This window comes from Pelodiscus sinensis, chromosome 6 (genome assembly GCF_049634645.1).
Source record: "Pelodiscus sinensis isolate JC-2024 chromosome 6, ASM4963464v1, whole genome shotgun sequence".
NCBI lineage: Eukaryota > Metazoa > Chordata > Testudines > Trionychidae > Pelodiscus > Pelodiscus sinensis.
The window spans coordinates 126,646,107-126,671,409 of record NC_134716.1 but is presented as its reverse complement, the minus strand read 5'-3'; the positions used below and the strand labels follow the sequence as shown (position 1 = coordinate 126,671,409).

General features: G+C 45.8%; 2 protein-coding genes across 4 annotated transcripts in view; one reads left to right on the top strand and one right to left on the bottom strand.

Moving 5' to 3' along the window:
• Window positions 1-5,878, top strand: part of KIF24 (kinesin family member 24) — a 42,498-nt gene extending 36,620 nt beyond the window's left edge. For all 3 annotated transcript variants that reach the window (XM_075932788.1, XM_075932789.1, XM_006122984.4), the window contains 2 exons: window positions 510-603; window positions 1,892-5,878. In XM_075932788.1, coding sequence (XP_075788903.1) covers window positions 510-603; window positions 1,892-2,032 — 235 coding nt within the window. In that variant the 3' untranslated portion in view covers window positions 2,033-5,878. The remainder of the gene's footprint in view (window positions 1-509; window positions 604-1,891) is intronic.
• Window positions 5,879-10,684: 4,806 nt separating this feature from the next.
• The window catches only part of UBAP1 (ubiquitin associated protein 1), a 47,413-nt gene continuing 32,794 nt past the window's right edge, over window positions 10,685-25,303 (bottom strand). The window contains exons 4-8 of the mRNA XM_075932792.1: window positions 21,064-21,978; window positions 17,317-17,352; window positions 16,578-16,778; window positions 14,875-14,976; window positions 10,685-11,877 (exon numbers count right to left, since the gene is read on the bottom strand). Of these exons, the coding sequence (XP_075788907.1) occupies window positions 11,740-11,877; window positions 14,875-14,976; window positions 16,578-16,778; window positions 17,317-17,352; window positions 21,064-21,978 (1,392 nt within the window). The 3' untranslated portion in view covers window positions 10,685-11,739. The remainder of the gene's footprint in view (window positions 11,878-14,874; window positions 14,977-16,577; window positions 16,779-17,316; window positions 17,353-21,063; window positions 21,979-25,303) is intronic.

The following is a 25,303-nucleotide window of genomic DNA, read 5'->3' as shown; positions in this document are numbered from 1 at the left end:
CGGCAGCTGGCTTTAAGCCGGCTCTCCACAAGCACCAGATCCGCCTTTTCCCCCTCCCCCACTCCCTTGCTAATAGAGAGGAAGCAACACAGAGGGTGGGGGGGCAGGCAGGAGCCGATTCTCTGCACATGCCAGCTCCAAGGACCTTCCTCTCCCCTCCTTGCTGCCTCCTACAGAGGCAACGGGAGGGGTAGGCAAGAGCTGGTGCCACCTCCCTCCCCGATGCTGCTGCCTCTGTTAGAAGCAGCAGTGCCGGGTGGGGGAGAGGCAGGGGAAGCAGCTGCGAAGAAGCAGGCCCAGGCTTGCCGCAGACAGAGGCTGTAAATTAGCAATAGGCCATTGGAGTCAACGGAGCAACATCCGTGTATGCAACATGAAGACCCTGTCGAGTATGTTCAGTGGCAGGGCTCTCCCAGCTGAGGCCCTCCCCTTAGAAGTGTCAGAGCTCACCAGTAACCGGGGCAGGCGGAATGGAGGGCTATGTAACCGCTGCTCTTTTTGTTAATTAGGCAGGTTGTGATTCAGGCCCATCGAGAGCAGCTGGATGAAATGGCATCCCTGTGTTTCAAGGAAGAGACCCTGATCAATCAGATGTCAGCAGCAGTAAGTGTTTGCAATGACGACCTCAGTGCCCGTTGAACGTCAGTAAGAACCCTAAAGAGCATTATTCTGAACTAGTGGCATCCTACCATCTATTCCTGTCCACAGCCTTCTTCCCCTTTTGGAGCCTAACTTGATCTGTTCCCGAGTCCGATTGCTAGGAGACTGCTCAGTTCCAAGGCTTGTTGTGCCTTGGCTGATCTCCACTCTGCCTGATACTTGGCTAGAGACTGAGAATGACACATTGACTGTGAACATCTTTTTCCTCTCTCACCAGTCTGCAGGGATATCACAGCATTCAAAACGCTACGTCCCCCTGCAGCGTGGCTCAGATGACAGTGAATAGCACAGACAGTCCCCACCCTGCAGACGCATGATGTCTGCTTGCACACGTCAGCCTCTCAGCTAGCGCACCCCAGATTTGCCGAGACCCGCACTGGTGGTGTGATCACAAGGCCCGTGTCTGCCTGGCGTGGCGTCAGGGCACAAGCTTTCCTGGATGCTTGGGCTTGTGTTTTTAAAAGGCATGGGCCTATCCCCCACCCACTGCCTTACCCACAGGACCACCAAGTGTCAGTTGGGATTGAGTCTGAGCTTCCTTACCAAGCCCACAAGTTCCTAACATGCCCCAGTGGATTCCGTTCAGCTCACAGTATAGAGGAACTCCTGGCAGCAGCCCACCCCACCACCTCCCCTGCCCCCCAAAATCACATGACCAAGCCCAACCGAGGGGGCCTAAGATTGAATGGGCAGCGGAAGCTGTCGCAGTGCCGATCCCCACCCGGTCAGGCGTGGGGCGCAGGGATAGGAATGGCCTGGCATTGCCTCTTTCCTGTAGATTGGAGACATGAGGGTGGGATTGTTGAACTGGAGAATGGCAAGAACAGAGCCCACTCTAATTGTACTTTTCCTACTACTGTATTTGGCACCCAGTAAATACAGTAATTGGGACTGTTACCAGCCCGATCAGTCTTCTAGCCCTCTTGGCCAGGAATAACTAGGCTGAAAGAAAAAAGTACAAGGGGAGCAGTAGCGTGGCCGACAGTGAAGAAGCCATTAAACATCAGTAGCTGCGGCCCTGAGACTTGCAAAAAGAGCTGTGCTGGTTTTCAAGGTCAAGCCTTTAACAAGCGACTATTGAATGTATTGGGGAACCTGGGAGCAGAATGCAAACCATGGTGTTTACTGCCTCCGAGGAGCAGCTCTTTTCCTTGCGACTCACTCTGTGCATGCTATGTGTTCCCCCTCCGCCAGCCAGCATTCATCTTGTCCATCTTGTTTTCCACCCTAGGACTTTGCAAGCTACGTGATCAAACTGGACGAAATCCTGGTACTAAAATCCAAGTGTATCCAAAGCATGCGAGCCCAACTTCAGCTCTATTTAACCTGTCCTGGCACAGAGTCTGCGCTGCAAAGAACGACAGCTCATTAGTCCTCTGGGATGAACAGTGACTAGTCACAGAAGCAAGTGCTCACTATTTCTCCACCTTAGATAGCCCTGCAGCAAGGGAGGTAGTTAGGGTAAGGTTTGGCGTGTAGGATTAGCATATTTTAGATAAATGTAAGTAAAGGAGAAATCTGTAGCGATCTGCTTGGAAGCCGGAGGCTCTGTTGTCTTAGGTGGCATCCTTTACAATAGGAAACAGGTGCTTTGAAGCAGTAATTCTGTCGGCTTCAAATGTACACTGCAGCAGCAGGTGTCTGTGCTGTTCACACTAGTTCCTCTCATTAAAGGCACTTGTGTGCTGCTGGCAAAGTGACGCAGCAAGGAAAACAGATTGAAACCATCAAAGGCTCTGAAAAGAGATGTTCCAAAGCTGCACGAGAAGTGTTTTAAGGAGGGAGGGAGGAAACGCAGGGGAACAGCTGTTTGCTGCAGTAAAATAACCGGGCAGATGTTGAATGAAAATCTCCTTAGAGCCACACTGGTTTATATTTTCAGAAGAACCAAGGAAGTAGCTACAGCCATTCTGGGTCTTCTTCTAACAGTGCAAATCTGTTGTCAGGAGGCGCTAAGAGATGGACAATACGTGACTTATGCGAAGGGCTCATCTGCAAAAAAAACTTCCACTCAAATTTGACATCACGTGCTGTATTGATTTGACATTGGTGCCAGCTACTGAGAGGGTCTTAGCCCAGTGGGAGGTGGGATGTGTGTGAGTCTCCCCACTGCTACAATGTATGCAGTAGCACAGTTCTCCCATTCAGATGCAGCTACAGAACTGATTTCCCCTCTGAGCCAGCTGCAAAATCTCTCCAGCTTGTGGTGGTTGGGTTTAGGTACTTGTTAGCCTCACCATTTCCTGAGCCACATAGATCAGAGCCATCAACTGGATCCCTGTACAGCTGCTACGGCCAGGTCTCTCCTGTCCCACATGTGCGCCGCACAGGAGTATACCAGCTTAAGCCATAGGTGACCTTGTAGAATGTACAGTTTAGATCATGTGCTCCAGAAACTGATCGTATTCTAAAGTCTGCTCTGAATATGCCTAGCACAGAGGGATCTGAGTTTATAAGGAACGTTGATAGAGCTAAAGGGGCTTGATCGAAATATTGCAGTCAGTCATAAATATCAGAGGTGAAATAAGCGTGTCCTTTGAGATTCAGAATTTCCAGGCTGCAACCTGCACTGAAGAGCCTGGATTTGTGGCAGGCATTGGTACGGTAACCTTCCAGCGTATTAGCCACGGGATTGGGGCTTTGCAAAGATAACATCCCAGTGCACATGTAACAACTTCAAACAAATGCTCAGGAACAGAATTCTAAGGCGAGAAATATGCGAAGCAACCTTAATTTCACAAGTGATCTTTCTAAGTCCTCTGACTTCCCTCGCTGTCAGGACTCCCTCTTCCATCCAGCTGGCTTGTCGCTGGCAGCAGAGAGCTGTTTTTTCCCCAAGAACTGAATGATAGCTGAGGGTTTTCCTGTGTTCAGATTACAAGCCAGCATCAAATCACACTGGAAACCAGCAGCTCCAGGAAACCAGCCAGCTTGCTGTTGCCTCTTAGAATGCAGCTTTCACATTTCAGGGAAATGAGGCATTCGGCCGTGGAGAGAGAAAGTACCTGTTTTATATCCTTCAAGCATGATACCTTGGGCATGTGCCAAGGCAGATATGTTTGATAGTCAACAGCCACGAAGAAAACCGTGGGGGAATGTGGATTACGTCACACTGGTCCCGAGGAGAGGTGGATGGTTCTAATTACTGGGTGGTAAGAGGAGATGTGATACAGAGTTTCTTTGGGAATTTTCGGTTAAAACACAATTGCTGGAAAGCCCCTGCCCTCCCACTCCGTCCCTTGTGCGTCAAGACCAGTTTCAGAACCCAGGAGTGGGGCCAAGATACAGCAGGCAGCCACCTGGCATTTTGCAATAGTCCTGCTTAGCCTTCTCCTGGCATAATTACAGAAGACAGCTAGGCACAGTGCAGGTTAGGAGTGGGGAGGGGAGGGTGTGCAGAAGTCACTGGAAATGGAAAGGGTTGCTCTGGGCAGATGGTTATATGCAGAGTGGGAAGTGAGCGCCTGCCAAGGCGAAGAATAGAAACAAGTGGCAGGACTCAGTGTCTGTGAGAAGCCGGGGGGGGGCCCAAAGGCAGGCAGGAGCACAGGTGAGTGACACTACCTCCATATGCAGGGAGAAATTTTAAAGGTTCGGCAAAGCAAAAGGCCGAAAGTTCAGAGGCAGAATGGTTGGGCGCGTCCCGGGTTATTTCACATGCCCGTTTCTCAGGGCTTGGCCTGAAGAACCCATTGATCTTACCATGCTCTAGGCTGTATCAGTGACACTGGATGAGCGAACCAGCCATCTGCCCAGGTGGTGAGAGCCAGAGTGATGCAGGGGGTTTACACCGGAGCTGAACCACCAGTGTAAGTCTGGAATGTGCTCAGTGCTCATAGCTAGAACTGGTACATTTCAGCTTTGCAGACTCATTTCACGGAGTTCACTGAGCAGTGCACGATTATCCCTGTGAATTTTAAGTTAAAGGGCAGCCGATTATTTCCTTGTCAAAACTGCCTAAATTTGAAGTTAAGTCCTTTTGGGTATTTCATGTGGCCTTCACCGGAGGTGACAATTTTTTGCTTTAAAATATTTTTTCTCCTGGTATTGTGTAAGAGACTCTCATAAACAGGAGCAGAAACTAAGGCACCAACCTTGGCAACACTTGCGTTGATTGACATTAAGCACAGCAGTGTATTACACACCCACTTGGTCAGAGAATTGGGTTCTGAGAATAGAGAGGAAACAGTAATATTAACTACTCCCGGTGCGGTCAGATGCACTAACAATATTTGTCTCCTCCAGTCATTGTGTTCTGTCACTTGGATGTTACTTTAACTCAGGTGTTCCACTTGGCATCCCTGCACTGGCTGTTGACAGCCGGGAAGTCTGTTAGAGGATTGCTGAATAGAGAGCGCACAGAGACTTTTCAAACACGTTTTGTTCTACGAAGCACCTGCCCACATAAAATCACGTACATGAAGAGCTAAAGTGAATTTGCTTTTGAATGTGAGTGCAGTGAGTGGATGTCAGGGTGTACGGCCGGCTTTTGTGTTGTGCTTAAAAGTACTGTATTTAAATTAAAATTCTATTGATTACAAAAGGCTCGTGTACATTACCCAAGACTAAACCGATTGTTGATCTAACCCAAGTAAACTGTGAAAGATGATACTCAGCGGGGGGAAGTACAGACACCACTTCCCCACACACAAGCCCAATGCTTCCTCTGACATCTTGGTACAGAAGCATCGTGCCAGTAACATGTCCAGCTGTGCAGTTGGAGGTGCTGCCGTCCATGTAGTATCAGGCAGAGGTTGCAGAGAGCACACCGGAAATCGATGGCTGAACAAATCGAAGGGTGTGAAGTTTAATAATGTGCCCTAGTATAACAAGCACCAGGATAGGCTGCCCTGGCAACCTGGTGCTTGTTTCAGCTCCACAGATGAGCAGAGGATGCTGAGGCAGAGTCACAGTGTTGCACTATGGAATGCAACGGCACAGAGCAGCAGCTGCCAACACCTCGCCCAGAGCCTGAAGTTTGGACCGCCTTCAAGCCATTCTCCATTAAAACTGGTGGCAGCCATATGGTTCTCTCTCAGCTAAAAGGCAAGATATGATTAGGATTGTGCAGCCTTGTCATTTTAACCCTGTGCCATTTGGAAGGCAAATAGGCCGTGTCTAGACTTGAAGGGAAAAGGACGTAAATTAGACACTTCCAAATTGCAAATGAAGCTGGGATTTAAATTTCCCTCACTTCATTTGCATAACAGCAGCCGCGGTTTTTTCCGAAACAGGGCTTTGAAAGAAAAATGGCTGTTTAGATGCGGATTATTTGAAAATAAATCCTATACAGGATCTTTTGAAAAGGGTTTTATTTTCGAGTGATCCCCATCTAAGCAGCCGTTTTTCTTTCAAAAAGCCCCATTTCAAAAAAAAAAAAATGTGGCCGCCATTATTCAAATGAAGTGCAGGAAATTTAAATCCTGGCTTCATTTGCAATTTCAACGTGTCTAATTTACGTCCCTTTTTCCCTTCAAGAAAAGGGATGTAGTCTAGACTCAGCCGTAGATTCTGAGGCCAGGAGCAACCACTGAGATCATAGTCTGAGCCCTGTAGAATACAAACAAACTAGAGACCTTCCCCAAAATATTTCCTAGAGCAGATTTTAGAAAACACCCAACCTTGATTTAAAAAAAAAAAAAGTTCAGTGATGAAGAATCCATCACAACCCTTGGTAGATTGTTCCAGTGATTAATTACTCTCTTCCTTATTGCTGGCCTGAATTTGTCTGGCTTCAACCTCCTGCCATGGGTTGGTGTTACACCTTTCTCCGCTGGCTTGGGGAGCCCATTATTTAACTTCAGTCACTTCAAATTAACACCCTCTTGTGAAACCGATAGAATGGAAAGTGTTTACGTTAGACTAAATCAACTGTCTTCAACTACAGAACAAATATTGAACATTTCTGGATAAATCTATCATTTCCATGTACGAATGGACCAGATACCATTGTCAGCATTCTTTTGTTTTAAAACTCCCTTGTCCTTAACACAGCTGGCCATACATTTCTCCTTGTGGCCCTTGATTTCCTTTTATCGCTTATCTACAATTCCTGATTTATATTCTGTACGATCAAGCTCACATTTCTACCATCTACTGTATCTTTTAGAAACTTTGCGTGCCCATCTGTCCATTTGTTCCAGAACTAAACAACAAGAGCTGTGGCCACCAACTGTAGCAACGTCCTCTTAACTTAAAGCAAGATCAGGATGTGGTTGTGTCAAGGCAATGGAATGCGTGTGGAAGCCATGCAGAAAGCAGCAAGCATCTCAGCCCTGGGGAGCATACACTGGCCAGCATCATGGTGCCTGCTGCCTCAGACTGCTCCCAGGGAGCAGCCACCAACTCTGCCCTACCCCTGGTAGAAACTGAAGAGCAGCCACCATGCTCCCCTTTCCCAGCCCAGGCCCAGAGAGAAGCAGGCCGACAGCCTGTACGGCATCCCCGTCACCCCCAAGCCAGTCCCAGGAAGAAGCCAGTAGGTTGGCTGCACAGCCCCCCTCTGCTCCAGGCAACACCAGATAAGTCATCTAGTCTGTTAAATAATTCAACCCCCGCCCCCCAGACTATGGCTTTTAGGGCATCTAATAAACCATTCATAAATGTTTCCCAATTACCATTCACGTTTTTCTGATTACATTATTCCTCCCGCTGATTTGGCTCATAATTGTTTTCATCTTTGTAAAACTGGCCCTATTAAAGTACCAAGTTTGCAAGTGTATATATATATATATATTACTGGCCTGGCCTGTATTCTTCTTGAACATTATAAATATGATTAAATCGTGATCATTTGCCCCTAAGCAGCCATTAACTTTTCCTTCTGTGATTAGTGCCGCTTTTTGTTCGGACGAGCTCTAATATACAGCTCCCCTGTGTCCCTGCAGCACTCTGGGTTAGGAAATAAATAGAATATTTAGCAATCCCAAGGCTAGAAGGCTTGACAGCCTAAGAGGGGCAGCACAAATCACGTCAGTTTAAGTCCCCCTATATGTTCCATAAGGAAGTGGCCACCTTATTGCTTAATGTGACTGGTTTCTGCTTCAGACCACAAACTACCACCCCTGCTTGTGCTCGGTGAGGACGTTGATCCATAAGCATTCAAGAGCATTTTCTTTACTAACAGTGACTCAAACACTTTTGGGGAGGGTTCCTTCCCCCCTCTGCTTTTGCCCATGTGGTCCTTCCTAAACAGGTTACGACCATGGACTAACGTTCCAGGAGCGTGACTGATGCCACCAGCTTTCAGAACATCTCATTTATGCTCTGAACAGGCACTTCCAATCTGTGACCCAGGCTCCCGGCAGTAGCGCCTCAGCTCCCTGTCCTTACAGAAGATGGGCCAGTGTTCCCCAAAGCCCAGCATCCTATGCCACTTACCTAGCCAACAAATCACTTCCGGGCTAACGTGCTGTCAGTTCCTGCTCCACACGCAAAGGAAGACAATGCCAGAGAAGACTGCTTGGATATTCAACACATCCTGAGATCCCTGCAGGGCATTCCCATTGGAAACGCTGGTTGTAGAGAAGTATTTGCAGAAACAAGGCAGGTTAAAGACACAGCAGGCAAGAGGCTTTTCGGTCATGTGGCCTAAATCTCACTTCCGGCTTAGGCTGTCATTGATTCACCTTCTCTCAGCCAAATCAATGGGCCGGGATCCAGTAATAGGCTGCAGGAAGAGAACCAGCTACAACAGTGGTTCTTTTGCACTACAGACTGGTACAGATCCGGACCAGCTGGCTACCAAAGTCTGATAGAAGGTAGATTTACTGGCTGCTGAGTGACTAGGTTTCTGTTCCCTGATTGATCAGGGCAGGGGCTGCTGCAGCACAATTAAGTCGGAGGGCACCTGGAGCCAATTAAGAGCACTCCGGAAGCAAGTGAGAGAGGCAGGCTAATCAAAACACCTGCAGCCCATTAAGAACCTGCTGGAGCCTTCTGCAAGAGCTGGGAGCGAGGAAGTGCACTGTGGAGGAGCAGGTACCTGAGCAATCTTTCCAGGAAGAAAGTACTAGGAGGGATCCCTTAGGGAAGTGGCCCAGGGAAAAGGCTGCAACTCTGGGAGTGGAGGAAACATTTCCTATTGCGACAGCCTTGGGGCCCCTGCGCGGGGATCTGATGTAGGGGGTGGGCTTGGGTTCCTCCCCACACCACTGCAGTCTGCCCTTGAGAAGAGAGATTGGGACTACAGAAGGGTTTCACCCCAGCCCATTGACTGGCTTGCAAGGAAGGTGGCTCAGAAGGCTGTGACCCTTGCCCCTAGTAAAGGTGAGGCTACATGGAGCACCACAGCCAGCCTCTGAGGCTAACTGCCTAGATGCACAGGACCCCCTGAATCAAGGCCGGAGCTTTGCCACAGGCTCCTTTGCACATAGCAACCCTTTGAGTGTGACGACCCCCCCATAAGTATATTAAGTGCTTTTAATTTAACAGTTATAAATGCTGGAGACAAAGTGGCATTTGGGGTGGGGGCTGACAGCTTGTGACTCCGAGGGGTCCCAACCCCCAGATTGAGAGTTCCTGAGCTACAAGCATGTATTGGGCAAATTAAGGGCTTCACAGGGGAAACAAGCCATGTCGGAAGGAGTGAGCAGTTTTCTTTCTTCTCTGGTGCAGCTTCCTGGATAGCCACACTGGAAGGTCTACCAGGCAGGTGGAGAGAGACACGAACAGACAACAGGCCTCTCATGGTCAAACCGCTGCTTTCAACTGCATCCTATACTGGTCTGACACAGACCGTCTTTCAGAGGATACGCACCAGGGCACTACAGAGGGCAAGTATTCTCTTGAGACCTTTCATACCAATATTCGTTGAGAAAAATATGACCCAGGCAAAAGCTGTGTCGAGGTAAACATGCCAGTCATTCACCTGCTGTTAGCTTCCCCCTCTCTGCTAGCAGGGGGGAGACCACCAGGACCCTCTGAATTCCAGGGCTGTGGAATCAGTTTCATGCCTGAGAATTTTGCTTCAAAAAATCTGAGTTGTTTTTTTTAAATGTTAAATTTCTGGCACTTGCAGTTAGGGTGCTTACGTGCCTCATGTTTTCATTGTTCTCTGCCTCAGACAATAGTTCCAGAGGGTTAACACTGAAATCTGAAGATGTCAATTGAAGTGTCAGATGTTTGCTATTTTCCTGCTGATTTTGTTTTAGTAGAAAAATCCCCAAGTGTGCTTATCCCAGTCCCCAACTTCCTGAGCTGGAAACAAATACCAGCCTATTGCACTGATTGTAGCAATATGTGTATGTGTGTGTGTGTGTAAACAAACCACTCAGCTTTCCTTAAGGTAAAAATGGAATTTCCTCCCCTCTTCCAGCAGATACTAAAGAGTCCAGAGGCCCTGCTATGTAATTTAGGACCAGCTGGCTAGGGAGGACAGTGGTTGGGTCCTTCTATGACGATTTTTGTTTAACATCCTGAAGCAGGTTGGCTCTATAAATGCCCACAGGTAAAGATCTCATTAGCTTTTCTAACAAGCTAGAAAAGGAGATTGAAACTGCTGTGCAAGTTAGCATGAAGCAGCTAACAGCTGCAGGGTAAATCAGTCACAGCAAGTTAGTGTGTGCTTGGAAACTCCAACAGGTGCTGACATTTACCCTCCAGCAAGACTTTTTTTTAAATATGCGACCAGAACCACAAAGAGGTTAATCTGTATAAAAGATTTGGTTAGAGTAGGCCATGCTTCTGCAGCAGTGGCATTTCATGCCTTAAGGGGAGTTCTTTGCTTTACAAAGATTTTTTTCATTGAGAAAAATTCAGCTGTCAAAACGAAAGGAGTAAATCCAGACACACATGCTTGTCTGCTAGCAGTGGCTCTTAAATACTGTTCAGACAGATCCTTGTGTTGTGCTCTGTCAACTAGACACAATCCAAGCACAGGGCATTTGGGCGTGGGAAGGATTGCTGGCTTTGGAGGCCCAGTTACGAGGGACTGATTTTGATTCTATCCCTCTTCAACTGTAACAGCCCACCATCTCTAATGAAGCCAGAGCACAAGAGACAGAGGGAAACATGACACTGGGAATTCCATTGTGGGGTTTTATTAGTCATTTTCTGCAGAATCAAAATATTTAGCAAATTAAAGATTCATCAAGACTGCTTATATCTTAGGTATTTAGATCTTTAACAATGTACAACATAATACACTTTGTACTATCAAAACCAACCCAAAAAACTGATTTTTATTACTAGATGTTATTGAATATGTAACTAAAGCAGTGTGAAAAATGTAACTAATGCAGTGAGTATATTATTTGTATTTAAAGAAAGTGCTTGAAAGAAACCCCCTGCTTCACACTGACTATCATTTAAAACAGACTGATTTCTTAGGAGGGCATTTGTTGAAATAGCCTATCCACCTGGGGCAGGAGCGGAAGAGATTGCAAATGCTCAGCTCTTGCCCCTTAGGCGCAAGACCCAGCCACTGGTGAGAGTCCAGAGCTTACCTGTTGTGATAAAGTTGTGTTTACACACCACTCAAGCACTGGACACCTATGCCTGGCAGAAGGGCCAAGGGAACGACTTCTCTTTATGCATAGTGACAGGTTAGAAACCAGTGTTCCACTAAGTTACAGACTACTTATCAACCCAATAAAAATAAAAATCCATTGCACTAAAGGTCAACTTCAGTTTATCTGAACTGCGATACAGTGTTTCAGTAGAAGCTCCCACCAGGAAAGCAGCTTCAAAGAACCAGAGCATTCTTGTTTTCAAACCAACTTTGTATTCCTCTATCCAAGAGTGAGAAAAACAATACTTCCAGCATTGGGTATGTACAATTCCAGTAAAGGTCGGGCAGTCTCAACTCTCCGTGGCCAAACCAGAAAAGGAAACTTAGGAAAGGGCACTTTAAAAACTGAATGTATGAAAAGAAGTTAGCTCTTGTCAGTGGGAAGGACGTGCTGGAGGGACGCACGCGGTGAGCTGGGTCGGGTGCGTTCTCCGATGTATGGGAAAGGCAGGGCGTCTTCCCAAAGACAGCACGCCACACTCTGGCTGAAGTGGCGAGGGTCTAGTTACACAGGCTGGCTGCCTTCCCCTGCAGGCGCTCTCCATCGTGCTCCAAGACTCCTGGTGTTTTCAGCTGGCTCCTGCACGGGCCATTAGATCTTCCAAAGCATTCTCCTGGTCGTTATGTAATAATAGGACTTCCTTTATGTCATTCAGTTCAAAGCCCATTTCTTTAAATTTGCTCATTAGCTGGAGAAGTTCTGTCATCTAGGAGAGAGAAAGACATTAAGTGTCTGAGGGGGGAGGTTCAAGGAGAGGCTCAGGGGAAGCAGACAGGACGTGGAATGCCATGCACAGCTCAACTCCTGCCACGGGCTGGAAGGGGGATGCTCAGTTCATGGGCAAAGTTCCCAGATGCCTCAAATAAACCAGTTCAGCCTCCACGTTTTAAAGCTGGGCACTAACATCACGTTGGCCATTCGGTTGTCCTCACCCACGGGGCCTTGCTGATCCCTACAAACAGCTGAACACGGGGTCAGACCGCTGGCGGCAGAGACCACTGCCCATGAGGTTTACCTACTGTGCCTCATTGTTTCCCCCGTCAATCTGTCCAGCCATCTAGTGTCTCTTGGCCTAGGCGGTGTCTACATTGGCAGATGGAAAGCGCTGCTCACAGAGCCTGCAGGGAAACTGCTGTAATGTCTCCACTGCTCCTTGTGATGGCGGATCGCAGCCACAGTCGTAGCTCTTGCAACGCCACAGGGAGCAGTGCATTGTGGGTATTCCAATGCGCAACTGGCTGCAGGGTGCTTTGGGAAGGGTTTACAATGCCGCATGGGGCAGGCAGCATCATGCGATGCAGGTTTCCCAATCCCACTGCTCCACAGTCATCTTACTACTGCAACAGATGCTTGTCAACTAAATGGAGGGTGGGGGAGAGAACGTGACAGGAAGTGTGTATGTGGAGAGGGTGACCATGTATTTTGGGCGGTCAGCATGCTGTCTTGTAAGTTCAGACAGTGGCAGGAGGGAGGGGGAAACCTGATCATCATCCCCTCCCCCCACAACTCTGCACAGCAATCTTACCCCCTCACATTCACTTGGCTCTGTGTCCAACAGCCTGAGCATTCCACCTGAATGGTCTGCTCGTATCCCGGAGCATGCAGGCTGTCCCACACGGAGCTCTGAAGGGGGAGAGGTGCATGCCTGCAAGGCAGCCAGCTCAGCGTGGCTACTGCCGGGATTAAGGGCCATTTCCAGAGACCAATCACAAAGCAGCCAATCACTGAAGTGTCCATGCGTCTCCTCGAGGGAGTTTACCTAGAGCGCTGGGAATGGATTTACTGCGCTAACTTGCAGTGTCGACATGGCCTTAAGCTGCTAGCTCTTTTAGACAGCTCTGTGGTCAGAGCATCTAGCACAACAGGGGCCAGGTCTGAGGCTATCGCTCCTAGGCACTATGGTAATAAGCAACAGCAGGCGAGCACACTTGAGCTGCGCTGTGTATATTGGGCTGTGCTGTGTGTATTATGCTAAAGACCATCACAGGAGCCTATATCATCCCACAGTTAGTGACCGGTCCCCAACCTGCTCTTCACTGAGGCCCCCAGCAGCTTGCCGGCTTTGTGAGCCGTTCCGTGGCAGCAGAGAGCCCGCCTGAACCTCTCCATGGCCCTGTAGGTCAAAGCTGCCTTTTCAATTTCTGCTGCATCCAAACGTTGTATCAGTACGAAGTCATGACCATGCTTGTTAGAAGCTAAAGGGTCATGAGGCTGAGTCTGGGAACCAAACAACAGCCCTTGCTAGCACGTGGCTCTTCAGAGCTGATGGAACTTCGGTGGGATTTACCCTGCTTCCAGCAGACAAGTGTCCACACACAGTGGCTGCGTCTAGACTGGCATGATTTTCCGGAAATGCTTTTAATGGAAAAGTTTTCCGTTAAAAGCATTTTCGGAACAGAGAGTCTAGATCGGCACGGATGCTTTTCCGCAAAAGCACTTTTTGCAGAAAAGCGTCCATGGCCAATCTAGACACACTTTTCCGCAAAAAAGCCCCGATCGTCATTTTTGCAATAGGGGCTTTTTTGCGGAAAACAAATCTGAGCTGTCTACACTGGCCCTTTTGTGCAAAAGCTTTGCACAAAGGGACTTTTGCCTGAACGGGAGCAGCATAGTATTTCCACAAGAAGCACTGATTTCTCACAGTAGGAAGTCAGTGCTTTTGCGGAAATTCAAGTGGCCAGTGTAGACAGCTGGCAAGTATTTCCAGAAAAGCAGCTGATTTTCCAGAAAAACTGGCCAGTCTAGACACAGCCAGTATGTCCATAACTGGGAGCCCTGAGCCTCAGCAGAGACAGCAAGTACTGACGGAAGTAGGAGACATCTGAACTCTGGAGTCACAAAGTTGTTTCGCTTCCAACCCACATCCCCACCAATTCCTGTCTTTCCCCCTGCTCCCCAGGGCTTGTTTAAGCCTCTCTTAAAGTGGAGGCAGGGATAGCTCAGTGGTTTGAGCACTGGCCTGCTAAACCCAGGGTTGTGAGTTCAATCCTTGCGGAGGCCATTTAGGGATTTGGGGCAAAAATTTGTCAGGGACAGTACTTGGTCCTGCTGTAAAGGCAGGGGACTGGACTCAATGACCTCTCAATGTCCTTTCCAGTTCTAGGAGATAGGCACTCTCCATTAATTTAAAAAAATTATAATTTAGGATGTCACCTAAGGACTGGCTATTTCCTGGGTTTAGGCAAGTACAATTCTGTGGCCAAGGCTGCAGGAGGGGCTGGGTACAGGTGCCTTCCTGCAGCCAAGTCCACACCACTCCACCTCACTCATGCCAGGGGCTGCCCCTCTTGCTTGCCTAACCCTCTAGCTGCCAGGTCCCATTCCCAGGAAAGATCAGGGGAGTCCACAGTTACCAGAAGCACAGGCCCTGAAAGAGCAGTCAACCATGTGGAAGAGATGGGGCAGGGCAACGATGGCTGCCTAGTCTTGCTATCCAAACCGTAAGTCAGGGAGTACAAGGCACAAGCTAAGGGCACAGCCTCATCCGTGAAGTGCTCAGGGCACAGGCAACAGCAATGAAAGCAGCTGATCTGCACAAGTGGAGGAAAGTTTTGTAATCTGAGCAGGACTGATCCCAAAGAGAGAGGTTTCCAAATGGCCAAACAGGCATTCGCTCAACTTCCATGACAAGACATGCTCTGAAAGTCAGTGAAATAACCTAGGCAAAGCACCTCCCTTGATGAACATAACCAGGCCCCCTCACCTTCTGCTCGGAGCACTGGGACATTTCCAGAACTGCTTCCACAAGGAGAGGATCAAAGCCCTTCTCACAAAGCTGGCTGTGGACAAACAGATAATCGAGAACCTGTGGGAGGGAGGAAAAAAAGTAGAGTCAGGAGAGTGGAACTCACCTCTATGCCACATACCTATGCACCGTAAACCGTAAGCCATTGACAGGGCTTCGCTAACTGCTTAGAGAAGAGTCTCGGGCTGCCATGTAGGTTTTTGCAGATACAGACTATGAGGAGTCCTGTGGCACCTTAGAAACTAACCGACTGATTAGGGCACGAGCTTTCATCAGTAAAATCCACAACAGCTTATGCCTTAATCAATCAGTCTCCAAAGTGCCACAGGACTGCTAGCTTTTGCTTAGAGAAAGCCTTGCCTCTGGGCACGAGCAGGTTCTCAGCATGGGAGCTTGTTCAGAGAAGCTGAACTAAACTCTTCTGGCCTTTCATTCTCTCCCTCCCTGGGCTTTGGTTTTCACTTTCAGACAAAGGCAGTCTACAAATTAGAGGTTGGGCATTGTTCTGCCTTTTAATACTAATAAAATTCTACCACCAAGTCAGTTTTTCAGAAGCGGCTACTACTACACAGCAACTATTTTTAACATCATACTGAGGGTTCAATGATGAAAATGAAAAGTCTTTTGAATCATGGGTTCCCCACAGATTTCATAGAGCTGATCCAATGTGAAAGCTATCACACCTTTTGAGATCAGTTCAGCTTCTTGGGTGTCTGCTGAGAAAAGCCAAACCAATCACAGTCCCCTTACCTCAGAAATTATTATCCAATATCTTACATGTTGAGGCCCTATCAAATTCATGGTCCATTTCATGGTCATAGGCGTTTAAAAATAGTAAAATTAATGGATTTCAGATATTTAAATCTGAAATGTCATGATGTTTTCACCGTAGTGGACCTGATCCACAAAGGAGCTGTGGGGGGAGTCATATTTATTGTAATGAGGGTGTTGCAGTATTACTACCCTTACTTCTATGCTGCTACTGCTGATGGCACTTCCTTCACAGGTAGGCAGCTGGAAAAAGGTGGCTGCTAGATGGCAGCCCTGCTCTGAATCAGCACTGCAGAAAGAAGGATGCCCTGGTATGGTACTGACACACTCACTTATGCGCTGCTGGACACTCTGCCAGCTGGTGTCACTGGCTGCCCAGTTCTGGAAGCAGGAGGAAGCAGAAGTGCAGAAGTAACGGTGGCAATACCATAATTTTCCTACAATAACTTTGCAAACCCCCCACAATCCTCTTTTGGGCCAAGAACCCAATTTGAGAGATCTTGGTCTCCCCTGTGAAGTCTGAATAGCATAGGGAAAAGGTCAGATTTCACAGTCCATGAGTTTTTCATGGCCATGAATTTGGTAGAGCCCTGGGCTGAGATTCAATACTGTTAAGAGGTAACATCAGGATCACCTCTAGAACCATTTTTAAAAATTGCCATCATATTAACTCTCTCTCAGTCATTTGGTACAGGAGAAGATTTAACAAACAGGTTACAAACCACAGTTGTTAGTTCCGCAATTTCACATCTGATTTCTTTCAGAACGCTTGGGTGAATGTCGCCTGGTCCCGGTGACTTTTTACGGTTTAGTGTGTTTTTTGTAAAGCCGAGGTGCTGACAGCGATGGCTGCATCTTTGGAGCTCCTGCCCTTTTGGAAGGGCTCTTACCTGTTCTATATTCTGTCCTTTCTTCTTCATAGCTGTTATGACATCTTCGTAGGAATATCCCATGTTGACAACTGTTTCCACACACTGCCGCTCACTGGCAGACAAGGCCTGCAGCACATCCGAGTATGTGGGGCCACTTGACCATTTAGTGCAGCTGTTATTACTGGGCACTTTAGACACGGTGAAGTTTTGGTTCATTATCTACAAAAGGGAAGCCAAGCACAAACAGAGCCATGATACATCTCTATCCCAGCATCCATGCCTCTGCCTTGGCCAGGGAGGACTATTCAGAGAAATCTGAGGGAGTTTTCTGGTCTTGTTTAAAATTAATGGAGCTGGGCTTCCCATATCGCCTTTGGGAGACTAACTGGGATGAAAATCAGTAGGAAGGCCAAAAACATTCCTGCCACTCCCAATGATCTTTCTTGGGATCACTCTAGACATTTCCTCACTTGATATCCCCTTCTACTTTGGAAGGTACTAGATTCTAGGTTTGCTAATTTAGCGAGCTCTGTCATGAAATGACAGTCAGCTAGAGAATAGGAGATAACAAAGATAGCATTTATGGAATAAGAAAACTCTTGTACAGGAGACCACACTCATGCGCTGGCTACTTTGACTGTCAGTACACACACAGGAATCATTCACTTCTTTCACACAAGAAAACATACCAACATATGGATAATTTAGGCCTGTGCTATACAACACATTATCTCACACAGGTAATTTGGAAACTTACCATAGGGAGTTCTGATTCCTTATAGTCTGGCTGTACCTATACAAAACAACACATGAATGAGAAGGTTGAAGAGATGTCTACTATGTTGGCAAGCAGAGTTTCTAATGAAAAGGGGCCTGGAAGGGAAGATGGGTAGACAGGCAACAATTGCCATACTGGGTCAGACCTGTGGTACACACCTATCATTGACAAGGAAACTTATTATGGAACGAGTGAAAAGGACACCTAGCGATTTATATTCATTGTTCTATTCATCACTGAGTCTGTCTCATCCCCTCTGACTGGTCTTCTCTCAAACTAAACTAGCCCAGAATTTTCTACTCTCTAGGGCTAACTACTTCCATGGCCTATGTCTGTATCCCTTCTGCTATAAACTTTTCTTAGCTAACATCTACAACTGACTACAGTATTCTGTGTGAAAGCATATTGGTGATTTCTCCATGACAGAATTTTAGTATTTCTACCCACGTCATGTCTGATCCATCCAAACAAAGCTTGCATTCTGACTAACCTATCACTGAGCAACGTGCATGGATCTGGCTGGAAGGACGAAGGGCTCACTGTTAACCTTTTCCAGTGCTGAAAATCAGCCATTATTTCCTGGTCTGTTTAGTCTCAGAGCCAATTGCTGATCCTCTCATCCCAGGCTCCACAAAGCAGCTTTAGGTTCTCCCATGACTGTTTAAAATATCAAAAGGACCTTGGGTTTGCCTGTTAGTTAAGTTCAGGAGCATTCACCTATCACATACTGGAACCGGATAAGCTGAGTGTCTCTATCCCGATTAAAGATTTACTCCACTTTCCCATATGCAGTAGAAGGGTGTTGCTTACTCACTACCAGTCCAATACAGACCACCATCCAGCTAGCTGGAATGCAGGTTTACTGCAGGCTAGGCCAACTCTCCCCAACAATGGGCCATGATGGAAACTTGCCAGGAGCTTGACAGCCTCATTGCACCTAATCCATGACGAGAAGCCCCCAGACCACACATCCCAGCATGCAACACTTCATCACAGTACAGTAGCTCAAAAGTTGGTTGCCAGAACTTTACAGGACTGGAGTGTTAAGTGAGCACACTTCCAAAATTCACCAGCACCAGTTTTCAATCTTATAGAAAATATTTACATGCTTTTCTTGTGGGGGTGGGAGTAGGACATGGATTAAAATTGAGCTAGCAGGAAGTTAGCATCTCAGTTCCCTGTTCAGAAAGCTATCTTCCCGCAGCTTCCTTTGAGCAGATGGTTAAAGCCATTTGGAGAAATGAAAGTACAGAGATTTCCAGCAGAGATTTGTTTGGCTATAGAAAGCATGGTATTCCAGAATGCTACATCCTCCATCACCCTTACTACAGTGCTGGCGCCACTGATAATCCTGGACTATATATGGCCCATACGCCGAACATATATGGTTTACACAAGAGACTTTAAACATGATGGCCAGCAAGCAATACCCAACTCACGGGGTTAGTTCAATTTCAATTTTACTTGTTCCAAATGGGCCATTCCCGCCTCAGAAGAACTTGACTTTACAATTATTCAGGTTGATATTACTTAAGTGCTGATGGGACAGTAAGCAGATTCTCTTCTGGGAGCTGATACTTGTCAGAGAAAGCTCATGTAATTGGATACTGATTTGTACCAGAAGGTCTGATTTCTGAGAGGCACAGGAGGTCAAACTAATTAATGGTACATCCCAGAGATCTTAATCTTGGGGGGACAAGTGGGGGAAGAGGGGAGTTCTTATTCTCCCCGCCTCCCCCCAAAAAAATTCACAACTAAAGCAAGAAACTAAAACACCATAAGCAACTAGTGAGAAAGGAACAACAAGTGAAAATCACTTCACTAACCTGCACTTGTTATAACCCACAAGCCCATGTTTATAATGTATATAGAGGAACATGGCTTACCACTTGCCCCGTGCATGCTTTGACAATGCTGTGTCCTCCTCCCATGCAGGCTGGGAACCACAACACTGATCAGATAGCAAATCCACTGGCAGCATCAAGGTAACACTGAAAATTCAGTACAGGTTGAACCTCTCTAGTCCAGCACCCTCGGGACCTGACTGGTGCCAAACCAGAGAATTTGCTGGACCGTGGGAGGTCAATATTTTCTAGCGACATTACCAACACTTCCACTGCTTATTGGGCTCTAAGACATCGTTTAGGGGTGAATTAGAGCTAAATGACAGCACCGAGCACTGAGAGCCAGGTCTTGTAGCTTTAAACAAACTTTACGGGACCAGGGGAAACTTGGCCACACCCATGATAAGTAGACCTCTGGCTAACTAAAAGCATGCTGGACCACAGATGTTGCCAGACTCGAGAGGTTCAACCTATATATAAATCTTAAACAGCACACATGGCAAAATTAAGCCTGCACTTAATTTGTCAACACAACATCCAGATCCATTTAATTTTAATCCACTAAACTTCACAAGCAGTTTTTCCATTTGTCGTCTTGCTTATTTTGCATAAACTGAATCAGTGGTGAAAATCACCACTTGTTTGGCGCTGTATGACATCCACTAGGGCACAGGCCAAAAATTTAGCATCTAAAGATCTAAGCTCAGAAGAAGAGGAAGCATGTTCTACAACAGAAGACAACATGTGTAGTTTCAGGGAAGTCCCAGTTTAAAATGGCCATAAAAATCTAGTCTCCTGGCAGTTATTAAAACATTAACAAGTAACTCCAAATCTAACCAGCCCAAGTCTGTCTCAATTATAGAAAAAGTAGTTATGACAGGTAACAATGACATATATGGATTATCCTAAGGTTTTCCAAATGGGGCAGATAATCCATCCGAAGACATACGAGAGAGATGCTGCATGAACATTTTACCCCAGATGTCAAGAGCTTCTCTTGAAGAAATCCTCAAAATCACATCCGACAACCTCTGGCTTTCAGCTGTACAACCACGATCTTCTGATGCTCAGGACTCAACTCTGTATTTAGTTATAAAACTGAACAAGATTATATTTCCCAAGTCCTTGAGACTGTAACATGGGAAACCAAAAAACCCTCAAGCTTTTAGAAATTAGAGACAGGAGAGTCCAGTCACATCAGCTTTACCTATTTCTCAACCCTAAAATAGGGTTCCCAACAGCATTTTTCTCCACAACTTTGTCTAAAATGTCTCAACTAAGACTAGACAACGAGACGCTCCTCCCCCTCCTTGGGAAACATTTCAAGTGTGGGAAGCTTTTCCTGCTATTCAGTCTAATTGATGAGCTCCTTCCTTACTTCAGCTCACATGTCCATAGCCTCCTTGAAGCATCCTTACAGAATGCCTGCCTCCTTGGTGCTTACAAGGATTTCTCCAGTGTAGAAGAGCCCAGCAATGGTCACAGCACTAGCCTGCTAGGTGCTTAGCAAAGCTGTTATTTAGATTTTCATCTCTTATCAAGTTCACTAGCGCCACTGGATATTCTATGGATCCCCTGCCGGAGCCATGTGTGAGGATAAGATAACACAGCCACATGAAGTGAATTAAGACAACAGCTGTCTCCATACAAAACAGTGACACACAGTCCTCTGAGACTAAACTCCCAGCAACCAAGGTTTCATCTTTAGCTGATCAGTTTTCCATTTAGAGCAAGATGGAGCAATGCATGATGGGACACATTGATTTAATGCTCAGATGTGGTCTGCTAACAAAGAAAGCTACGGGATGCATTTTAGAAATATGAGTGACATTCACCTTCCCCTTGAATATCTCAAATCTATTTTAATCTGTTAAATCCTCACCTTAGCAGCTGTGTTTTGAGATGATTGTTCTTCTGTACAAGGTGTTGACACAGACAAGGAAGGCAGCCTGGATGAAGAGGATAATGTTGATGTCTCCATGCCACTGTCCACATTTAAAGCAGAAAGTCCAACAACATGATGTCCGTTGAGTTCGCTAGCCTTACTCTGAGAGCAGGCCTGTAAAGAGCCAAGGAAAGTGCCATTGTGGAGACAGGTAGCGCTGTGGAAAGTGCTTGTAAGCTTGGACGATTTTTGATCGCTCTCATCTGAGTCGAGTTTGGGAAAGGAGAGAGATTTAATATTGCTCACTGATGTGATAGGGGAGAGGGACACTTTGGAAGACAGGGACATCTTTTCACAGTTTTCCAGCTGTGGCAAAGTGATAAAGCCATTGGGTTTGTGAAGGGGCTTGAAGTCCAAGGTAGCCCTTTCTAAAGATGCCAGTACTTCCTGATCTTGTAACACAGACTCATGCCCTACTTTGGGCAAGCTATTATCCAACAGTTGGGCGACAAATGGCCCAGTAGTACCAACATGAATTTCAAGAATACTTTTCAGTTCTTTTTTATCATCAATAGTTTTTAGCTCTAGTTTGTCAAATGGGTCTTCTTCACATTCAAAATCTGCTGGGTTGAAATCTGCCTTTGGGTAAGGTGGACTAAGGACCTTTTGCTTTATGGCACTGCTATTGGCCGGGGTAGGAGTAAGAATGTTATTATGCTGTAGACTAGCGAGAATAGGGTTAATGGAAGGCGGCATGGCCTCCGAGAATCCCATTTTGCTGTTGTCATCTGAAGCAGCCTTAGCATTAGCTATTGATTGCGCCTCCTTTCGCTCTGCTTCTCTCTGAGCTGATTGGATTTTTTTGATGTCTTCAGCCCACCCGATAGTTCTCTTTTCCAGGGAGAAGTCATACTGTCAGGAAAAAAGGAAATTCAAGCTAAGGAGCAGAATCACTACTTTATGGCAGCAACATCATACCATATGTAACAAGGAATGCGGAACAACCACCGAAGTATATTACCCAAAGGGTAGGGATTATTTCTTTTAATTAATATCTCTGTTACTTACCTATAGTCAGGTAAAAGACATTCTGTGTGTCTCTGGAAGCTAACCTTGGCTATATGCCAGTGGGTATGCTGTATTTTACCTTTTCCACATTATTTCACTTTAAAACGGTTTATGAAGATTAACACAATGCCAAAGCATCTATCTCCCACAAAAGAGCCCATGAACAGAGTAGAAATCAAGTGCCCTACTTAATGGTAGACTTCTACTACAATTTAGCTTCAGAATTTGCCAGGAGGTTGCACATTTTCTGACTGATGAACTGTCCACCAGCTACACAAGAGCAGAGTAACTTCTGGATTACTGCATCACTGGAAACATCATGGCATTTTTTTCCTCTCTTCAAAAGAGATTAAAGTCCAACTCAGAGTTTACTACCAAACAGAAAGAAGAGTACTAACCTATGTACTGCGGAGATGACAAGTCTAGAACCAGTCACCTGAGCCAGCCAAGAAGTCATAAAACTGAGATATTAGACACTAGTGTAGTGTGCATATTTCTACGGAAGCAGATCTGTGTCACTATTACCAGTATGAGAGAGTCCCCTGAGCTTTTTCACATTTCAATATGAACTCTTCCAAGGATCAGCTCTTACATAACCTGTCGTATCAAACATGCCCCCATATTCCCATTCCACATACCGCAGTAAAAATCTTTCTCCAAGGCGCACCATGTGAGGGTAATTTGATAACTAATAACTTGGTGATCAAGCATATAATTTGAAAATGTACATAGCAATGTGATCTATAAAGTTATGAACACGGGAAGAAATAATGACTGATGTTTTTACCAGGCAAGTCTGAGAAGGGAGCAAACCTATTTCTCAAAGACATAAGACAAGCTGACACCACCACCCATGTATCAAAGTTGACTGGCAATCATTGGTCAAGTGGCCATTCTTTGACAGCAAAGAGGGACAAGAACAATTTGAGACCTCACACCCTTAGAACTGAAAGCAACTTCAGGGATAACCTTCAGGAAAATGCATCTTAAAGGATGAATGGATTATAAAAGTGAGGGACAAAAACATCCCAGATACACACACTCATTCACTCCTCCTCAACCCCAGAAGATAAAGGAAGCAGTCTTTGGACTGTGAGAGATCTTGACTTGAAAATTGGATCAACAATATTGCTGGGACCTGTGGTAAGCATTTTATCTTGAACCAAGTCTAGTTTAAGTTTAGTTTCTAGAAAGCATTTTTCTTTATTTCTCTTGTAGCCATTTCTGACTTTAATGCCTTAAACTTGTATTCAAAATCTTTTTGTAGTTAAATAAACTTGTTTTATTCTTTAATCAAAACCAATCCAATGTTGTGTTTAAACTGAATTGTTTGATAATGCCAATCGAAGTAGCAAACTATTGAACACTAACTCCTTCCAGTGGCAATTGACCTTTAAAATCCCATCTGTGCAGTAGCGGGCTAGGCAGTGCAGAACATGCATTTCTGGGAATAATCTAAGATGGGGAATGTGTAGTAACCTAGGCTGCTAGGCGGAGCTGGTACATATCCAACAGGCTGCTGGGCTCAGAGCTGCTGGATCAGGGCTGTGACTATATACAGACATATTGTGTGAACTGCATGCTGTTTGTGAGAGGCCCATGTTAGGAGCTACAGCAGCAAAGCACTGAGAGGCACCCAGAGCTGCAAGACAAATGGGGAAAAAATCCCTCACTGGTCTAGACCACACCCCAGAACATAAGACCTGCCCACAGCCAATTTCCAGGACAAGAGAATTTACAGAGGCACGTGTAACAGAACAGCCCACAGCCAAAATTATCTGAAGCGCTAACGGAGTATGAGTGAACAGTGACAGAGTTCACTGCCCTTTTGGTGAGCCATGGTATGTTCCGAGAAAGCAGGCTTAGCCTGTGGCTAGTTAGTGCAAAAGACAGATATTTAGCAAAGTGGTCTTTGCTCTTTCTCAGTACTACAACATTTGACGTGCTGACAGCAAAAAAGCTTGACAAGTAAGCTGGAGTGGTCTGCTGCAGTTGTCAAAGGAAACAGTGTGCCATGATACATTGATTAGTAGCACCTTGACTTCACTTCAGTATGCACACGGAAGAAAGGGAGAGCTAGCACTACAGACAAGGTTAGCCATTTAGTGTTATAATGGATCTAACATGGCTAATCAACTCCTAGTAGGAAGTAAACTAAGACGACTTAACCACTGATTTGATGGGCTCTGTGGTCATGACCCAAAATCCATATTCCAGAGAACTCTGTAGAAATACCACATGGCATAAAGATGACCAAGCTACTGTGTACCTGCCATTCTCTTTGAGGTCAGGACTGGCAGTAAGCTGGACTTTGGTTCCAAATTTTAACCTGTGGTTGGACTCCTAGTACCAATTTTCAAATTATAAAGGACTGAAGGATTTTTTTAAAGTTAGTCTGCTTAAAATTAAGGCAACTTAAGACCATGTGGCTAGAAAAAAAGAGTGGAGAGATGTACTTGCTAAGTTACATAACTTGGCCACATGGTTGGATAAACAAATTGCCACTGAGAACTACAAAAGATAACAAGAGTTCGCCACTCAAAAGTAGGACAAGGAAATCAGAAGCCATCTATCATCATGAATATGCATCAAAGCACACAATCTACTTATCTATTCATCCACTTTTTACACGTTGAAAAAATGAGATGTATTTGGCAGTTAAAAAAATAAAATTCCACTAATTCCTAACAGGATTTTGCAATAGCACCATAACTCCTATATTTGAATTTTCCACTTTTGTTAAAATAAATCTAGATTTATAAGTGAAAACTGCAAAAGTATAGGATAGCCAGAGATAGACGGGGCAGAGTTAAGGTTGTTGTTGGAACCTGGACTCTGAATTTCCCAACTTTCATACTAAGAAGTTCTACTTAAGTGTATGGTTAAAACTTGAACTGTATCAAAGCTTTGCTTCAAAATTTCTTTGGCTTTTACTCCATTTTGATAAATTATGACATGTAAAGCATTTATGATAAGCACTGTAAAAAACGCAGTTACAGCAGGAACATAAAAATCATCGTAACTGTCTATGAAGCCTACTATCCTGTGCTGGACTAAGATCTTTCAGAACAGGGTGCAGGAAACTCCGTATGTGGACAATTTTAGTGCAACCAGGATAGCTCTGGCAAACATTTACAGAAGACCTAAATTTGACTATTTTAAGTTTATA